This window comes from Oncorhynchus mykiss, chromosome 8 (genome assembly GCF_057628025.1).
Source record: "Oncorhynchus mykiss isolate SJ-2025 chromosome 8, ASM5762802v1, whole genome shotgun sequence".
Taxonomy (NCBI): Eukaryota; Metazoa; Chordata; class Actinopteri; order Salmoniformes; family Salmonidae; genus Oncorhynchus; species Oncorhynchus mykiss.
This window is the reverse complement of record NC_143029.1, coordinates 53063380-53083738: the sequence shown is the minus strand read 5'-3', so window position 1 is coordinate 53083738 and position 20359 is coordinate 53063380. Positions and strand designations below refer to the sequence as shown.

Here is a 20359-nt window from a genome sequence, read left to right as displayed (position 1 = left end):
CTTTAAATGCCATCTCAGACAACCTTCCCTTTAATGTTAACAATATTGACAATGAACTGTATGTCAAGTATAACTGAACATTTAAATACAGTTTCAAGTTAATAGCATCTGTTAAGTCACCTATTAAGAAGAACATGACCCACACAACCAAAACATGCAACTTAAGGTTTGTATTTATTATTTTAAAAAAGCACTGGCAGTTTTGTATCAAGCAAACAATGGAACCAAATTATTAGCATTGTTCCATATCACCAAAAATAATGAGCTATATAAAAAAAAAAAAAAGAATGAAACCACACAAATGATAAGTCATAATAAATTAATCAGCGAAATAATAGAAACACAAGCTTAGACTTGGGTGTTGCACAGGAAATATGGAAGTTCCAGCGCTCAATTCTTAAGACACCTGAGAGTATAAATATCAGAGAGCATGTCGCAGCTGTATTCAATTATTTCCACAGTTCCTCGTAAAACAAAGCTGTAATAAAGCTGTTTCTTAAATAATTAATTATTCATGTAAAAATGTAGCTTTAAAAAAATCTAAAAACATTGGTTTTGTATGCACAATACAGCTGTGCCTATTTTTATTTATTTATTAGTGTATGGTGAGAAACAATAGGCATTGTTTGCCCTAGGTGTTCAGTGAAGTGAATTAAATAGTTAAGAGATATGATTGTGTCCCCCCCCCAAAGCCAGTTTAAGTAGTTTGTCAAATCTCTATTGATTAAATTGTTAACTTTATCTGAAGGATTACCTACACAAAGGACTTCATAACCCATACATTAAGCAGTTAATGAGTATTTCATAAATCCCTATGTTAAACGGAAAATAGGGACATAACTGAGATGTCAATTTGCGGTCGTTGACATTAGAGCTTATGAAATGTATGGGTTATGAAGTTCTTATGTAGGTTACAGAACTCATCTATTGATACATCTAACGCAGTAGGTCCAAATTGAAATCTTCAATATTGTGCAGGGTAGTGATACACAACAGCACATTTGTATAAGACGCATGCCAAAACTGATGATCAGCACTACTGAACACCCTGGGGTAAGTAAAAAATACTATGAAAAAAAAAGAAAAAAAGTGTTAAGCACAATCAAAACTCTGTACACACAGCATACATAAGAAGATAGACAAGACAAACTAAAGAGACGTTTTCTCTGGCGGAGTGTAGTTTTCAATTGAAGAACAGAAGAAGTTCAAACCGAAGGCTCGATTGGCTTTAGAAGCATTTTGATCCAACTACTTTCCAAGGGAAGATAAATATTACACAAAACAAATTGTGAGGTAAATTATTGTTACTCTTATGTGAAATGATCATTTTGACGAGGCAGACTTGCTTAGTCACCATGTCCGAAAATGACGAGATCCATGGAGACATTCACAATTCATTCAAAAACATAGAAGTATCTTCTAAGTAATATTGTGCCTTTGAAGTTATATAGTCCATGTGTGTTTGAGATAACTGCCAGCAGTTACCATCAGCTGTCAGAGATTGTAATAACTTGTGAAAACGTGTACAAATGGCAAAAGCGTTCCAACATAAAAAGTTGAATACATCCCACTACAATGGAATGAACAGTGATCAAATAACGCAGCAAAAAATGAACAATTAAAGTCAGTCTGTCAGTGGAGACATGAGAGAAGGAAGACATCGGAGGGACTCGACGAGGAGGTGCCTTAGTCATGCAATTTCAATCTTTCTGTGGAGGAAATGGCCGTTTTTAAACAAGGCTCTGAGAGCACAGGGAACAGTGTTATCGTGTCTGAGAAAAGCCAGATATTATGATGAGAGGACCGGAATGACCAGTAAAACAAACAAAAATACACGTCATAAACCCCCAATCCATCCTTTATAGCACTTCCTAAAGCACTTGGACAAATGTGGCTTACTAACCATTGGTTATAATAAATATAATGAGATAACTTGTATCTTTATCAAATTCCACAGTGTTCAATTGTAGAAGCATATTAACACAGTGAATACCTATCACACAAATTAGCCAAGTAGCGTTCAAAATACCTGTAAGAAAAAGTGTCATATTGCATATGTATTTGTGATGAGTAAACCTGTAGAATTGATTCAAACTGTAAACATGGTTAAAAAAAAGAAAAAAGTATGAAATTGTTTAAGGCTTTCTGAGTTTCCTGAAGTGTTGTTCACTGAGACAAAGTAAGAATGTCCATTTGCTGGACAGACAGTGGAAATAGTAGAAAGTGTCTTTTCTTTCTCTAACAAAAAAGGAAATAAGAGACAGACACACGCTCTCTTACACACACACACACACACTCACAAGCAGCGCTATCCTATCCAAGCGTATACTCCGTCACCCCTAATATAAGGACTACAATTCATCACAAGCATTACTTCCTCTAATAGAATTCAAGGATATTCTCTACAATAGAAGCTTAAAGCACTTGCATCAGTATCAGACATAATACGATGTGTATCATGTGTCAACGTTTCATGGATGGCGAAAACAAAAACAAACAGTTGATCTAGAATTAATAAGGATGGCCTGCAAACTGCTAGTCTTGAGCGGTTTAAACCATTCATCATCATTACTATGAAAGTGAAGCTGGCCTGCAATTTAAAATGATAATAATGCAGTAAATACAATATTGCAAAAAAAAATTTAAAATGACATACCTAAAGCCAACTAAACTTATTTGAACGACAAAAACTCATACGACAAAAAACACATGGAATGTGTAACCTCTAAAACTGTGGCTGTGGGATCAGCAACGCGGCTCCCCTTCTACTCGACCTCTACCTTGCTACGCCTCTAGCTAAATATCACTAAAATGGCGCTAACAAAAAAGAAAACGGGCACAGTAAAAAAAAAAACGTGTAGCGCCATCTCTTTAAAATAAACCGAGAAAGGAGGAAAACATTTGGCTGCTGCGTGCGGAGACTGAGGACTGAAGACATTGAGAATTCCCTGCATGCGTGAGTGCTTTTCGGGGAAAGGGTTGGAGAGAATTGAGGTTGTGTTGAGCATTGAGAGTAGTGTCGTCTTCGTCCACCGAGGGCGGGTGGTGGTGAATGCAACCCCATCCAGGTCCTGTTTGTGGTGAGTGGTGGACAGGCTGGGGCCTGGCTCGTGGATCTGATTGCCCTGTGACCCTTGCTGATCCCAGCCCTAGATGTGGGAGTGAACCCCCTGACCCCTCCGCACTACTGGCCCATGGCGGGGCTGGACACCCCCTGGCTCCCGGAGGACGAGCTCTTACGGCCCAGCATGGACGGCTGGAAGTCGGGGTGGCGGCGGGCGTGCTTGATGAGATGGTCGCTTCGCATGAAGCGCTTGTCGCACAGTGGGCACAGGAAGCGCTTCTCGCCCGTGTGGGTGCGCATGTGGCGAGCCAGCTCGTCAGAGCGGGCAAATTTCTTCTCACAGTCGGACCAGGTGCAGGGAAAGGGTCGTTCACCTGGTGAAGGAAGACAGAAAGAGTCTAGGTCTACACCAAACTTTTGAATTCAAATACTGAGTCCAGTCAGACTGGGGGTCAAGCATTGCCCTGCTTGTGCCAATCACTAACACAAGCCATTAAGGTAGAAACACATATAGAGGTTGGTAGTAAGGTCAATTCTTGGGAGACCCTTATATACCCATCAATTTAGGTTTAAAAAAGTTCACAGTATTATCAGCACCCTTTTTTAATGCAAGGAAATCAACCTATTTTGAAAAGAAAAACGTTAATCTATCGGGTCATGGTTCATATGGGTAGTGAAGAGTGACATTTAGAAAAGTGAATGCAAAATGTAGACCGCAATAGATATTGACACTCATATGGTAGGCTACCTCCAACATATGGTGGGCGGCCATAGAAGAGGCCTCCCTCAACACCTCCACATGTCTCCTAGGAACGGCTCTAACTGGGTTCAGAAATGTGAAACCTTCAAAAGGGCTGCCTTGTTTCGAAAGTGATTAACTTGACACAAAGTTGTGAAATACCTTTGAATTATCCACATTAAAAGTGTGAAAATGTTCATTTAAAGCAGGCATTCCCAAACTACCATTTTCCACAAATGGGTAATACCCAGGCTAATAACCTATAGTAAAATGGTTTGAGGGGTGAGGACACTTTCTACGTTGACTATTAACGTTAGTTAAAATGATAACCCCAAGGTGAAGTCTGTAAGGCTATTTCGTGGCCCTAGAACAGTGCCGTAATCGAGTAATAGGAGTCAAACGAGGGGGTGCCAGGGGCTATATTCAAGACCGCAAAGAAGACCAGCGTTTCGCAACACGCCCAACTCGGTCTGTGCTAGGCGGGATCCCTACCCCTCAAACCACTCCCGTTTTGTGGGCGTTCCCTGACGACTTGTTCTTTTCAATACGATTTCCTCTTCTAATCCATCTGCGCCTGTTATTTCACTGACCCTGAACCTCAAGACCGTGCGGACACCTGATGCATGTACACAAAGTAACAGCGCTAAACATACAACTTTGACGTGGAAAACGATGACAGACGTGGGTGGTTTCCAACAAAGAAAACGGCGTTTTTCTACAAAGACCTGACTCTCACCTAAATGGCCACATTGACGCGAGGTGGGATTAAACGATTTGGCAGCTCGAGCTAAAAGAACCACGGTGCCTGCGCAAACGCCCCCGAACGCTACGTTTCTCTCTCTCGAACTCACTCGTCGTATGCAAATCTAGCCTAGATGTAACATGTTCGTCACTAGTCACTATGCTTTTTCGTCCAGCCCCATTCTTTTGTTCGTTTACTTCTTTGTTATGAGCCCTCTGGTTGGGGAGTTTTTCCCTCTTTCGGGGAGTATTGTACAAACTCGCGGGTAAACGACAACCACCCCAATGTACAGTAACGAAAAACACCTTCAGGGGGAAAAATGTGATATACATGTAGAGAGGAGAGTGACACTAAAAGGAGGAGTGTTTAGTGAGTATGGCCAAACTAGAAGTTCTGGAACAACTTGGATGGTAAAGGGTTGTTTGTTCAGATTACATGCCCAAAACATTTGTATTTTTTTTTTTTTACAGTTAGCGCTAGCTACACAATTGTACCTGTATGGGTTCTGATATGGGCTTTCAGATGAGACGATTTCCCATAAACTCTGTCACAGCCGTCGAAAGTGCACTGGTGTCGTTTTACTGGGGACCGAGGCGCTCCTCCTCCCCACTGTTGCTGAGTGGCATTGTACTGTCCAGGAATTGGAGTAGCAGAGGGGGTCATGGTAGGGGTAGTTGAGTCAGACAACGTGGTGTAGCCGCTCTCCCCACACGAGGAGTTGCTGCTTTCCGAGTAGGCCGACATGGGCCGGAACTTACTGTGGAGGTCCGTGAGGATCCCGGCCACCTTCATCATGTTGGCCCCCTCGAGTCTCATTGTCTCGCGCACCTCCCTGTCCTCGTTCGACCCTTCAGGCTCCCCAGGAAGAAGGGCCTGGGGAGGGGGCTGGGCTGCAACTGGGGTGGGTCGGTGTAAGACGGGACCGCTAGATATCGACACCAGACATTCGGCGGCGAAGTAATCGGAATAGTCCATCATCGACATAATGTTTTACCGTTGACTTTAGCAAGTCCTTTATCTTGTAAAATTCCGTCTTGTTTTCAGTCGTTTTCGAAGCGGACGAGCCAGAGATGTCGACCTCGTTTTTAGCAGACTAATTCGTTGGACCGACCTTTCTAGCTATCCCTATACCGTCACAAAGTCTGATAAGTATCTTCGAAAACATCCAATTCTATAAAACAAAATAAGAATATATATTGCCCAAACTTGCCCGTGCCTTCAGCCCACATGCGTGCTTTACATCGTCCGACGGTTCATTGTGTCTGCCTCTGGAAAGCCGGTCAAACCTACGCCCCCCTGTACAGAGCACCACGCACAAACTTACGTTACGGACTGACGTGAACGGCGGGCGTGGTTGAAGCAAACGACCGATACAAACAGCGTGGAGTGGTGGCTGAGTTGATGGGGAAGCCATAGCCAGTGGCGGACTGGAACATGAATTCGGCTCTGGCATTTTATCCACACCAGCCCACATCATTGGGCACACCGCCAACTCACCCCCACCATCAGATGTACATTATAAAATCCAACATAATGATTTAGGCTTTATTGCAAATTAGGGCTTGTCATATTCCCCTGAATCATCACCTACCCTAGGTGTTCAAATCAAATTTTATTGCTAACATTACATGTTTAGCAGGTGTTATTGCGGGTGTAGCGAAATGCTTGTGTTTCACAATAATACACACAATACACACAAACCTAAAAGTAAAATAATGGAATTAAGGAATATATAAATATTAGGATGAGCAATGTCGGAGTGGCATTGACAAAAATACAGTAGAATAGAAACCAGTATATACGTATGAGATGAGTAAAGCAAAAATATGTAAACATTAAAGTGACTTGTGTTCCATTATTAAAGTGGCCAGTGATTTCAAGTCTATGTATATAGGCAGCAGCCTCTAAGGTGCAGGGTTACGTAACCGGGTGAAAGCCGCCTAGTGATGGCTATTTAACAGTCTGATGGCCTTAAGATAGAAGCTGTTTTTCAATCTCTCTGTCCTAGCTTTGAGGCACCTGTACTGACCTCGCCTTCTGGTTGATAGCGGGGTGAACAGGCAGTGGCTCGGGTGGTTGTTGTCCTTGATTATATTTTTGGCCTTCCTGTGACATCGGGTGCTGTAGGTGTCCTGGAGGACAGGCAGTTTGCCCCTGGTGATGCGTTGTGCAGACAGTTGCCGTACCAGGTGGTGATACAGCCGACAAGATGCTCTCAATTTTGCATCTCTAAAAGTTTGTGAGGGTTTTAGGTGCCAAGCCAAATTTCTTCAACCTCCTTCAACCTCGCTGTTGTGCCTTCTTTGTCACACTGTCTGGGTGAGTGGACCATTTCAGATCATCTGTGAAGTGTAGGGCGGCGCACAATTAGCCCAGCGTCGTCCGGGTTAGGGTTTGGCGGGTGTGGTCCGGCATTGTAAATAAGAATTTGTTCTTAACTGACTTGCCTAGTTAAATAAAGGTCAAATAAAAGAAAAAAATACACTAAGGAACTTGAAGCTTTCCATGTGCTCTACTGCGGTCCTGTCAATGTGGATAGGGGCATGCTCCCTCTGCTGTTTCCTGAAGTCTACGATCAGCCTGTTTCATTTTGTCGATATTGAGTGAGAGGTTATTTTCCTGGTACCACACTCCCAGGGCTCTGGCACCACCTGGGGGCGGCCCTTCAGGAAGTTCTGGACCCAGTTGCACAGGGCGGGGTTCAGACCCAGAACCCGAGCTTAATGATGAGCTTGGAGGGTACTATGGTGTTGAAGGCTCCCCTTCCAGGCCCACCCATGGCTGCGCCCCATTGCCCAGTCATGTGAAATCCATACATTAGGGCCCAATGAATTTATTTAAATGGACTGTTTTGCTTCTATGAACTGCAACTCAGTAAAATCATTGAAATTGTTGCATGTTGTGTCTATATTTTTGTTCAGTGTACATAGAGTACATGAAAAACAAAAATATGATATTTCAACAACCATGAAAATGTATGATGCTTTTTTTTCTTAATTCCATCCATCGTAGATCATCATTTATACGCTGTCAAAAATAATCAATGTTTTCGGTTCCTCTTTCAATTCATCTGAGAATGTCCCTATTCTATTTAAGGTCTATTACCTAAGAGATGAGGCAAGACAAGGACACTAGATGTCCCTCTACTTCAGCCAATGACACCCTCCATATATACTGTAGCTTCACATAACCCAGTCACAGCCCATGTTCTCTGGCTGTCTGTTTGTGAAGCCATCTGTCACACAATAATTACTCACTAAAAGCAAATCTGACCTCAATAATAGTGGATATCATGCTGTAATAGACTTATAATAGGGCATATAGGCAATAAGATTAATCGGATAGACCTTTATGTACAGCCCCCCCATCCTAATGAACCCCATAATAAACATGGGCAACCCTTGCTTACTTACAATGTAATGCGTGGGTTATGAGGACAAAAGTGCATTGCTGTAAGACTTGGGTCACAGAGAAGAAGTCTACTGTATCGTATTTACAACACTTTGACAACCAAGTTGCCATAACATCGTTGATTCTCTGGTGAGAAATGGATACAGTAGACTTTTTCTCTGTGACCCAAGTCTTACAGCAATGCACTTTTGTCCTCATAACCCACGCATTACATTGTAAGTAAGCAAGGGTTGCCCATGTTTATTGTGGGGTTCATTAGGATGGGGGGGGGGGGCTGTACATAAAGGTCTATCCGATTAATCTTATTGCCTATATGCCCTATTATAAGTCTATTACAGCATGATATCCACTATTATTGAGGTCAGATTTGCTTTTAGTGAGTAATTATTGTGTGACAGATATAAAACGTTTAAATCCCAAAGTGTGTTGTGCTTTTCTGTCTGGAACCCTTCTTTCGCCATATGGGGGTTTATATACCATAGAGAGGCTTTGCATTGAGTGGGGGCCCAATGTTATGTCAAGTGATTGGCTCAGTGGTGTGTTTGTAGCTCCAGGCTGGAAGGTATTTCCTGATTGGATGTTTTGAGCAGTGCGGGTCACTGTGGCAGCAGGGACAGGCACAAGCATAGGCATTCACTGGCTGTGTAAGAACAGTGACTGTTCTTCAGCCCAACTACTTACATGTGGAGTCTTGGAAGCCTGGGCTGCTGCAGTGACTTGAGACTGCTATGGCCGTGCCCCAGCTTGGATTACTATTCTCTCTTATCTTCACAGCTCTCATTTCACTACACAGTAAGCTCTCTATGGTTTGTGACTGGATTTGTGATTTGACTTATTCACATAGTTGGTTCTCGTTTCAGACAGGGATAACTGACCGTGCTTTTCAGGTGAATAATGGACAGTAACTGATGGTCCTTTTTGAAAGCGGAGAACATGAGCGAATTCATTAGAAGTTAGACATTGGTATGGAGTGAATTAAAAGTTATGTTGGAGATTGTCAGTGAGTTTTCAGGCTTGTTTGAAGGGTTTTGTGTGTAGATGTTGCGATTTTGATGTGTTTCTGCAGTAGGTAATTGCCTTCAGATGGATCAACAACTCTGCCGCCCAGAATGCATTGGTGAGAGCAAATAATTGAGTGATAATTCCCTATCTTATTCCAAGCTGAGGTAAATGTATATTTTCTGATATAGTCACAATGTTTTCCCCTTGATAAATATTACCGTGGTTTATTTATGCGTTCACAGAAACATATTACATTTTGTGAATTGAATTTTAGAGCTACCTCTGTTGAGATTCAGTATCTGTTTTCCATGATTGGACAATAGATCAAAAGTCTTATTAATAAATAATTAATGTAATATAATATGTAAACCTTTATAATATAAATAATTTATAATGGCTTATACATGAAAGTTATTTTAAAGTGTTACCAGATAATGATTATTCAAAATAGGTATGTGATTTGCTGGTTACAGCTTCCTCATCCCCTGACAAGTCGTACCAGAGAGGGGTGAGATACACGTACAGGTACAGCTCGACGATAACCACGACTCTACAAGGCTCTACCTCGGGCAGAAATGGACTGGCTCTCGACTGTGTGGTGGACATTGACGTGATTTCCAAGTGTCACCTCATGATGCAGGTCAGATATGCAGAAAAGTTACGCCAATATGATTTTTGTTGTTGTTGAAAAAAGTCACTCTGCAAATCCACCAATGTAAAATCCTTTGAATTCACCTTAAAATGCTATTTTAAAATGTTTACATGTAAAAAAATAAAAAAAACTTTAGGAACTCCTGTTCCCCCTGGTTCCTCCCCATTTCCAGCGTTTAATATAATTTTAAAAAATGGGAAATTAATATGATATGTGACTTTTTAGTGATGTTCTTTTCTATGCTCCCTGTAGATCAGGAATCCACAGATAAAACGTCTTTCTCCCCAGAAGGAACATTCTGTGCAACGCCTAAAGAGTTTGAGGTAATCTAAAATGACAGCATCAATATTGCTTTCATTGTGCGTTTTGTGTGTGTTTTATGTGTGTTTTGTGTGTATTTTTATTTTTTTTACATGTGTGTGATCTTTCTTTCCCTTGCTCATGTGCGGGTTCCCCCCAAATTTCATGTGTTTTGCTTATTCTTCGTACCTTTTGCATCTTAGACCAAATTAAAGTTGGCATATTACAAAAAAGTTGGCATATTACAATGTGCACATCGATCATTTCTTAAGTGTTTCTGCTATCAAATCATGATTGATAATGCAGGATTTGAGTTACAAAAGCACAAATGATCCACAACAATGCATGATTTGATAGCACAATAGTGCAGAAATGATACAAGCACACTAGTCCCAGATCATTCCAGATGGTTATTCCTGAGAATGTGATACTCCGACAACACCATTCATGTGTCTAGGGGTCCTGGGGGTCTTGGGGTCCTGGGGGTCTCATCTGGTGTTTTGGTTACTATCCCAGGGAGTCGCTGGAGAGGAGTCGCCTCAAGTTCTCCCTCCAGGGGGGAAAGGTCACGGCCCTCTGTCCACAGGAGGGGGAGCAGCTGTGGACTCTGAACATCAAGAGAGCTCTACTGAGCATGCTCCAGACCTCCCGCACCGCCGAGAAGCAGGAAGTAGTGAAGGAGGTGAGGGGGGAATGATCCGTCTCCCAATATGAGTAATAGCAGGATAGGTCATGCATGATAGGCCATGCATTTGCAGTAGGAGGACGACATATTGCAGTGGTGTCCAAAGTCTGTTCTGCACGGCTACTGTGGGTGCAGGTTTTTGTTCCAGCCCAGCACTAACCCAGTTAACTAAGTAATTATGATCTGCATTGAATACCATGATTCATTAATTATTTGGATCAAGTGTGTCACAGCTGGGCTGGAACAAAAGCCTGCACATCCTGTAGCTCTCCAGAACCAAGTTTGGACACCAGGTCTTCATATCATATTGTACATTGGACAATCCTCTGTCTTTTTTCCTTCCCGTGTCAATTCTTCAGACGGATCTGTACGGGACCTGCACGAGTAAGTATGAGAGGAGAGGGCCTCTACTGGTGAAGACGAGGAACCTCAGGCAGTGTCAACAGGACCGACTGGCTTACTTCTGGCCCAATTCCACCCCTCTGAGAGAGGACACGGTGAGATCTTCTACCATCCTCTCCCCCCCTCAACATGGAACAGTCAATCGTTACCATAGTCACAACCAATCACTGATGTCTTTCTCTTGCATTGATATTGGGACATGCAGTGCATAATGAAATCCAGAAGTGCTAGGGACTGATGCCCATTTCTGTGACTTGGAAACCTTCTAGTGAAAGTTTGGTTCGTAAAGGATCTGTTAGATTGTCAGTAGGTTTCAGATGGATCTAAAAATTGGTAGCCTGAGTCCCAGATCGTTTTGTGCTGTCTTGCCAACTCCATTGCTGTCATGGCGTGACAAAGACAGCACAAACAGATATGGGACTCAGGCTGAACCATTTGTGTCAAATAAGCAAAATGCCGTACCTTCCACCAGTATCTTGTGTAACCTCAATCCAGTTAACACTTCCACTTTTACCAAGGGGTGTTCCTATCTCTTATGTCCACTTCAGACAGTGGACTCCAAACTCCAATGTACCCAGCGGCATGGGACTACAGTGATGGAGGAGGTCAACTGCACAGAGATCATCTCCATGGTACCATTGTCAGGGTCAACAGGAGTGGTGAAGACCCAGACCGTCTCTACCCTTACGCTGCTCAGAGCCCAGAAAGGCACACCCTCAGGAGTGGGTGTGTATGCTTCTGATTCCCTCCTCAGGACTGGCTGAGTATAGGCTATACTGTAGTATACCTGAATGACTGTGTCACTGTGTACCCGTCTGACATCAAGGTGTTGTAGTGTGTGTCTGTGTACAAGCTAATGCTACCAAAATAAACAACACTTCTATTAGCTAGGAAGCAATCATATTGATGTTACTTTCATCACACTACTACTGCTAGTACCACTATGGCTGTTGCAAACCTTAAAAACATTCTCAATCATTCTTTGAGAATGTAATTATCTCAGCCATTCAAATTGAGAGGCTGAAAGGTCTAACTTTTATTCAAATGAATTTAACTTGGCCACTTAGGCCCCACTCTCACTAATATGATATTAATTTCAATGATATTGTCCCTCCCTCAGATACGCTGGGTCCAGGTGTCCTGAGTGACCTCCAGTTTGTGGAGGAGGGGGCTGAAGGCCAAGTCCGAGGCAGGACGTCCTCCCCCCAAGAGGCCACGGACACCGTGAGGAAGCTGTGTGGTCTTACCTCTGACCAGCAACAGGTAGGACCCCAATTTTCCAAGACATCATAAGGGAGTAATTCACGCTTATGACTAGTCTTACAATGCATTATAGTCAATCAATCAGATTTATTTATAAAGCCCTTTTTAAATCAGCAGATGTCACAAAGTGCTTATACAGAAAGCCTAGGCTAGGAAAAACATCCTAGTAAAGGCAGGAACTCAGGAAGAAACCTAGAGAGGAACCAGGCTCTGAGGGGTGGCCAGTCCTCTTCTGGCTGTGCCGGTTGGAGAATATAAGAGTACATGGCCATTACTGTCAGATTGTTCTTCAAGATGTTCAAACAGTCATAGATGACCAGTAGGGTCAAACAATAATCACAGTGGTTGTAGAGCAGTGGTCACCAACCTTGTCTAAGTCAAGATCACTTTCGCAGTCAAAAAGCACGCTAAGATCTGCTCAGATTTTAAATTTTTTTTTTTACCGTTAACCTCACAGAAACAGTTTTGTAGGAATGAGGTTTGGGCTGTAGTCGTAATACATATCACAGCATATTGGCTATATGATTGGCCTGCCAATATTGTTAATCAGACCATATTATATTTCAAAACTCGAGCTTTGATAACAAAATAGATCAGTTGGTTCAGCACTTGTGAGGCACTGTGGAGCATGAATTGAAATCGTTTGCTTTGATATTTTGCTGGACTGATGGTACCTGCATCTGATGGCCGGCGAGGTCAAATCGCCACGTCAGTGATCTTCAGGTCAAAAAGTCGGAAGAGTTTCCGACTTGGAATTCCGAGTTGGATGACCGTTCAAAACGGGTTTTCCTTGAAGATCGACTAGTTGGAATAAATGTCAGGAATGTCAGTCAGGAATAAATGTCAGTTGGCTTAGCAAGCGTTCAGAGGCTGAGACACCAGGTGCGGTAGAGAGAGAGGGAGAGGGAGAGAGAGGGTCGGGGTTCCATAGCTGCAGGCAGAACAGTTGAAACTGGAGCAGCAGCAATACAAGGTAGCACGTCTGGTGAACAGGTCGGGGTTCCATAGCCACAGGCAAAACAGCAGAAACTGAATCAGCAGCACGACCAAGTGGACTGGGGACGGAGAAAGCCAGGAGTCCTGAGGCATAGTCCTAGGGCTCAGGTCCTCCGGGAGGGGAGCGAGAGAGAGAGAGAGAGATGGGAGAATTAGAGGGAGCATACTTAAGTTCACACAGGACACCACATAAGACAGGAGAATTTCACCAGATAGGACAGACTGACCCTGGGCCCAGGCTCATAGACTATTGGAGCATAGACACTGGAGGCTGAGACAGGGGGGGTCGGGGGACACTGTGGCCCTGTTCGACAATACACCTGGACAGGGCCAACCAGGCAGGATATAACCCCACCCACTTTGCCAAAGCACAGCCCCCACACCACTAAAGGGATATCAACAGACCACCAACTTATTATGCTGAGACAAGGCTGAGATTAGCCCACGAAGATCTCCTCCACCGCACGAGTCCGACGCGGCACAAAACCAGACAGGAAGATCACGTCAGTGACTCAATCCCTCCTAGGGACGGCATGGAAAAGCACTAGTGAAACAGGGTCTCAGAGGCAGAGAATCCCAGTGCAGAGAGGGGAGCCGGCCAGGCAGAGACACCAAGGGCAGTTCGTCACTCCGGTGCCTTGCCGTTCACCTTCACAGCCCCGGGCCAGACTACACTCAATCATAGGACCTACTGAAGAGATGAATCTTCAGTAAAGACTTAAAGGTCGAGACCAAGTTTGCATCTCTCACATGGAAATGCAGACCATTCCATAAAAATTGAGCTCTATAGGAGAAAGCCCTGCCTCCAGCTTGTTTGCTTAGAAAATGTAGAGACAATAAGGAGGCCTGCGTCTTGTGAACGTAGCGTACGTGTATTTACAGCATGTACCACAGGACCAAATCGGAGAGATAGGAGCAAGTCCATCTAAGGCTTTGTAGGTTAGCAGTAAAACCTTGAAATCAGCCCTAGCCTTTACAGGAAGCCAGTGTAGAGAGGCTAGCATTGGAGTAATATGATTGAAATGGTTCTAGTCAAGATTCTAGCACTTAATTGAAGTTAATTTAGTGCTTTATCCGGGTAGCCTGAGAATAGAGCATTGCTGTAGTCTAATCTAGAAGTGACAAAAGCATGGATTAGCTTTACTTTTGGACAAAAAGTTTAGGATTTTTCGCAATGTTACGAAGATAGAAAAATGCTGCCATTGAAATATTCTTGATATGTTCGTCAAAAGAGAGATCAGAGTCCAGAGTACCGCTGAGGTCCTTCACAGTTTTATTTGAGACGACTGTACAACCATCAGATTAATTGTCAGATCAAACAGCAGATCTCTAGGGATCTAGAACTAGCATCTCTGTTTTGTCAGAGTTTAAAAGTAAAACATTTTCCGCCATCCACTTCCTTATGTCTGAAACACAGGCTTCCAAGGGTAGACAAATTTGGGGCTTCGCCATGTTTCATCAAAATGTACAGCTGTGTGTTGTCCGCATAGCAGTGAAAGTTGACATTGTTTTCCCGAATGACATCACCAAGAGATAGAATAAGTAGTGAAAACAATAGTGGTCCTAAAACGGAACCCCGAAACGTACAATTGATTTGTCAGAGGACAAACCATCCACAGAGACAAAATTATATCTTTCCGACGAACTGATATCTTTCCGACAGATAAGATCTAAACCAGGCAAGAACTTTTCCATGTAGAGTAGACCAATTAGGGTTTCTAATCTCTCCAAAAGAATGTGGTGATAGGTGGTGTCAAAAGCGGCACTAAGGTCTAGCACGAGGACAGATGTAGATCCTTGGTCTGACGCCATTAAAAGGTAATTTACTACCTTCACGAGTGCAGTCTCAGTACTATGATGGGGTCTAAAACCAGACCAGAGTGTTTCGTATACATTATCTGTCTTCAGGAAGACAGTGAGTTGCTGTGCTTTTTCAACACCAAAAAATGGAGGAAAGGGAGATTCGATTTAGGTGATCGTTTTTTTTTTCAGGAGAGGCTTTCTTACTGCCACTTTTAGTGAGTTTGGTACACATTCGGAGGATAGGGAGCCATTTATTGTGTTCAACATAGGAGGGGCAAGCACAGGAAGTAGCAATTTCAGTAGTTTAGTTGGAATAGGATCCAGTAGACAGCTGGAAGATTTAGATGCCATGACTATTTTCGTGAATGTGTCAAGAGATACAGGATTACAAAACTTGAGTGTCTCCATTGATCCTAGGTTCTCACAGTTCGGTGCAGACTCAGGACAAGTGAGTTTTGGAGAAATACGCAGATTCAAAGAGTAGTCCTTCATTTGCTTTCTAATGACCATGAACTTTTCGTTGAAGAAGTTTGTGAATTCATCACTGCTGAAGTGAAGGCCATCCTTACTTGTGGAATGCTGCTTTTATAGTTAGCTTTGCGACAGTATACATTTGGGGGGGATTGTTTTATTCTCCTCAATCAGGTTGGGAAAGTAGGCTGACCAAGCAGCCGTGAGGGCTCTTTGATTTTGCACGGTACTGTCTTTCCAAGCTAGTCGGGAAGACTTCCAGTTTGGTGGAGCGCCATTTTACTTTCCAATTTACGGATATTTTCTGTATACCAGTGAACTCATTTATTTTTACACAATGTTACATTTAGATCCTCGGTTAGGTGGTTAACTGATTTTTGTACTCTGAAGTCCTTGGGCAGGTGGAGGGAGTCTGTCAGGGCATCTAGGAGTCTTTTAGTTGTCCGAGAATTAATTTTGCGGCTTTTGATAAGTCTTGGTTGGGGTTTTGTGCAGATTATTTGTTGCGATTTCAAACGTAATAAGATGATGGTATGATAGTCCAGGATTATGAGGAAAAACATTTAGAACTAAACAACATCATAAATCATTATTATACCATTATTTGTCTTCATTGAGTAAAGATATATACGTTCCCCTGTAAGGAACTTATGAGCGATGGTTTCATACAACGTTTCATACAAACATCTGTATTTATTTACCACAAAGTCACTAATGCTTACGCCATATGTGGTGAGGCAAGAATGACAGCTGGTCCCAAAGATAGAAGGATACACTTGGTTTCATTGATTAAATACTCTCTTTACTTTAACATTTTGGGTTACATTTATCATAAAATTATGGCAATGCCAACACTGTAGCGATGTAATAAACCAAATGTAATACATATAATTAAGTACTCCAAGGTCATATTTACTTGCATAAAGGTGAAAAATCCCTTCCCAAGGTCAGAGGTCTTTCCTTCAGTAGTGTGTTCGCTGCCAAACCAAATTTGGCTTGTTTGTGTTTGTGTGCTGTGGTTTGGCTCTCCCTGGGACCTTTCCCTCTTTTTCCTCAGCTCTTACACAGGAGCTCAGTCAAACCCAATCTGGCAATCGTCGTGACTACCTGTTTAGATAGGGGGGGGGGGGGGCATTTAAAAAGGGGCCAACCTGGCATCCTGTCAGCCCCTCTCTCTCTCTTTGAAATTATGATGACTTTTTGGCTGTCAGATGATTGATAAGATCAATGAGTCTGGTTCTGTTTTGGGTCTGTCGCTGTCCCGCTCTTATGAAATCATAACTCTGGCTGCAGCTTTCCAAATGTAGGCATGTTAATTGGAAGTTCCCTGTTGTATGGTCTTTCAGTTTCAAAAAGTTGTATTTTCACGAGATTTAGCACAAAGAAATTTAAAGGAAGGAGGGATTTTTGACATGTATTAGGATTAGGATGCTACATTTATGTCAATAATGCTCCAGACAATTCTTTAAGTTCAGGAAAAACATTATTATTCAGGAAAAACATTTCATATTTCATATTGTCTTCCCTGTATGTAGCTGTCGGAGCTGTTCCTGCACTTGGCCTTTCAACTGAGAGCCCTGTCCCTGCCTCAGCTCAGAACACTGTGGCACGACGCCTCCTTCAAGTGCCGTAACGACTGGTCAGTTCCCTTCAGCCACTGTTCTCTCCTAAATGTATCCTGGGTTGTGTTATGTAGGGCACACTATAAAAAAAAATGCTTTGCCGTGTAAAATTTACATATGTGTTCTTCATGGACAGTACCTCCCGTTTTCATTCTGTTTCAAAACGTTTCCTCCCTACTGAACACGGCCCTAAAATATACTGACTGGGCTGATTCTTGTCAAGCCTTGTACCAGAATTTAAATGTAAAAGAGGTAGAGGAACGCTTGTTTATGGTTCCCCTAATGAGAAAAATACACAGCTCTGGGGCAGGGTATGGACAGAGAGGAGTCTGTCTGTGGGACAGCAGCCATCTTTGCATCTATAGCTCCTCCCTGAAACAACTTGCTAGTCATCCCCAGGTTGATTGAAACTACAGGCAAAATCAAAACGGTGTCCTCTCTGCCATATTCTTCGCTGTAGCTGAGATTAGTTTTATTGTTCATTAGCCACGAAGCGCTTCCGTTATAACTCACCCAAAGACACTGGACATATCGTGTATATCACTGAAATGACGCTTTTGATGAATCATTATTTAGAATGCTTTGACACATTGTTTTTTTATAAGAGTTGTCCTGAAGTGGGAATATGTGACTGAATCGGTGCTGTCCATTCCCGGCAGTTGATTACTCTGTTGACTGTGCTGTCGTTGCAGGCAGCCTCTCTTGGACGGCCTACCAGCGTGTGGGTCAGAGGAATGCATCGCCCTCTTAACAGACCTCATCCGGGACGAGGAGATAGAGCAGGAGCGGGCCCACTCTTTTCTCACCACCATCGCCCTCATCCCTCACCCCTCACCACACATCGTCGGCTCCGTCAACGTACGTAGGTCTGAAGGGACGTTCTGTGGGGATATTGACTTTGGGTTGAACAAAAACAGAGGTTTAGATGCTGTACCTATTTTATTCGCCATCTCAAATTAATTATATGGCTGAGAATGTTCAATATAGGTCTACATATAATTCAAAATCGTCGCAGGAAACTCAACTGACACCTTTACTCTGCGACACTGTTGAGGTCACATCCAACCACGCATGCTTTGGCGTCACCCATTAAACACATAATCAGAGATAAACATACAAATACAATGGGTCCATAATATAAGGCCGTTGTTTTTCCCCTCCTTTTCTCTCAGGCGTTGCTGAAGACACCTGAGGTGTGGACCAAGGCCCTGTTGACTGGTTCTTCCCTGGTCCACCTGCTATGTCGGAGGAGCCAGTCTCCCTGCAGTCTCATCCCCCAGGTCCAGAGCTTCATACAGGCACTGAAAGACACCCTGGGAGAGGGCTGTGGAGGAGACAAAACAGAGGTACCTAGACACAGAATTAGATCCGACTCCATATACACAGATTATGATGCTGGTATTGGAGTTTTTATCACCGTCTGGTGATTGTGCTGTATTTAAAATGTGATATTACAGTGTGTATTGTGTGGTTCATACTTGACCTGACTCCTGAACCTGAGCATCTCAATGGCTGCTGCTGCTGCTGCTGATGATAAAGATAGCAGCAACAAGCAGGGTGATGATGATGATGTAAAGTGATGATTCCTCCTACAGCTGCTCTACGCATTGAAAGCAGTGGGAAATGCGGGCTTGGCTGCTTCAGCTCTCATCCCTCAGCTAAACCTCTGTATACAGAGCCATTCCACCCCTCTGGAGCTGAGACTCACTGCCCTACAAGCTTTCAGACGCATCCCCTGCAATGCTGACGTGAGTAGGATGGCAGATAATGGTCACGTTTCTAGGGATAACCTCTGGGATTGAACTGAACTTTAAAACAAAGAACTGTTTTCCCTCAGTTCAAGGTTTAGAAATAGGATTTTGTTTTCTTCTGGAGCCTGGTTTGTGTTTAATTGGAATAAGCTGAGAAACCGTGTCTCACGGAATAAAGCCTTGATTGATTTAATCATTTCAAGTAGCAGAGGTCCCATGGAAGGGATACGATACAAGACAAGGGATGCGATACAAGACAATACGTTACTGTCCAAGAGGACGTTACAGTTCAAACATGATTTGACTTGAATACATTTGACTTGAATACATTTGACTTGAATACATTTGACTTGAATACATTTGACTTGAATACATTTGACTTGAATTGTGTGAAATATCCTGTTGTACTAAAACAAGTCAGTCGGTATACTGTTCATACCACAGGAGGTTGGTGGCACCTTCATTTGGGAGGATGGGCCCGTGGTAATGAGTGGAGGGAAGTAAGTGGAATGGTATCAAATACATATTTTCTGTGTGTTTGGTGCCATTCCATTCGCGCCGTTCCGGACATTACTTTGAGCCGTCCTCCCCTCAGCAGCCTCCTGTGGTTCATTCTGTAATCAGAAGGATCTCTCCACGTGGATTCACGCTGACGTTGTGGGGATATTGAGGTGACCTTGGGGCGAGGGGTCTGTGACTGACAGCTCTTTGCTTCTCCAGAGGGGGTCTGTGCTGCGGCTCTACCGTGACCACCAGGAGGAGGTGGAGGTCAGGATCGCTGCATACCAGCAGATAATGCACTGCCCCGACCCCGAAGTGCTTCGAGCAGTGAAGACGACTCTGAGCCATGAGACCTCCAGCCAAGGTTTGGAAAAAAAGGGTTCCAAAGGGGTTCTTCGGCGCTCCCCCATAGGGACTTTTTGGTTCCACGTAGAACCCTTTAGGGTTCCATGTAGAATCCTCATACGATTCTATTTTAGGTCCTAGATTGCACCAGTGCTTAATTTGTAAATTGCAAGGTGCCGGAACAAATACATGAGCCAGAGAGGAGAGTGACTTAGGAGACTCCGTGGTCCTGGAAAACATGAAAAATAAATCCCCTTTATAATAAAGCATTGCATGGATTATCATTGCGTTTGCATACTAGCATAGAGGAGAAGCATAGAGGCGCTTGCAGAAGTTGCACACATGAGGACATTTTTTTTGTAGCCTATGTTCCGGGAAAACGGTTGCCTTTTATAAACGCATTTCATGCAATTCATTTCATGCGAGGTCCTCTGGTATCACGGCTCTTGCAGCATGAACTGACATGTTGTCCACCCAATCAAAGGATCAGACAATGAATCTAGTACTGAAAGCACAAGCTACAGCTAGCCCTGCAGTGCATCAAATCTGTTGAGTAGTTGACTCAAAGAGAGAGAAAGACAATAGTTGAACAGTTTTGAATGAATTTCTT

The 20359-nt window shown here is 43.2% G+C and overlaps 2 protein-coding genes across 2 annotated transcripts in view; one reads left to right on the top strand and one right to left on the bottom strand.

Annotated features, from left to right (window-relative positions):
• Positions 1-155: 155 nt before the first annotated feature.
• LOC110530064 (Krueppel-like factor 13) lies at positions 156-5988 on the bottom strand. The gene is made up of 2 exons (XM_021612851.3): positions 5040-5988; positions 156-3438 (listed from the first exon to the last, which is right to left on the bottom strand). The coding sequence occupies exons 1-2, from the start codon at positions 5527-5529 to the stop codon at positions 3185-3187; spliced, it is 744 nt and encodes a 247-aa protein (XP_021468526.1). The 5' UTR covers positions 5530-5988; the 3' UTR covers positions 156-3184.
• Positions 5989-8609: 2621 nt separating this feature from the next.
• The window catches only part of apoltp (apolipoprotein lipid transfer particle homolog), a 59539-nt gene continuing 47789 nt past the window's right edge, over positions 8610-20359 (top strand). Inside the window, exons 1-13 of the mRNA XM_021614227.3 lie at positions 8610-8748; positions 9023-9073; positions 9432-9598; positions 9863-9933; positions 10427-10592; positions 10955-11092; positions 11546-11723; positions 12118-12260; positions 17066-17169; positions 17845-18010; positions 18325-18498; positions 18748-18900; positions 19624-19768. Of these exons, the coding sequence (XP_021469902.3) occupies positions 8685-8748; positions 9023-9073; positions 9432-9598; positions 9863-9933; positions 10427-10592; positions 10955-11092; positions 11546-11723; positions 12118-12260; positions 17066-17169; positions 17845-18010; positions 18325-18498; positions 18748-18900; positions 19624-19768 (1720 nt within the window). The 5' untranslated portion in view covers positions 8610-8684. The remainder of the gene's footprint in view (positions 8749-9022; positions 9074-9431; positions 9599-9862; positions 9934-10426; positions 10593-10954; positions 11093-11545; positions 11724-12117; positions 12261-17065; positions 17170-17844; positions 18011-18324; positions 18499-18747; positions 18901-19623; positions 19769-20359) is intronic.

Bases quoted from the DNA above. Each gene is read 5' to 3' on its own strand.
- LOC110530064 (XM_021612851.3), bottom strand. From the start codon at position 5,529: ATGTCGATGATGGACTATTCCGATTACTTCGCCGCCGAATGTCTGGTG. The intron at 3,439-5,039 runs GTACAATTGTGT...TTCCTTCACCAG, and splicing joins CCATATCAGAACCCATACAG to GTGAACGACCCTTTCCCTGC.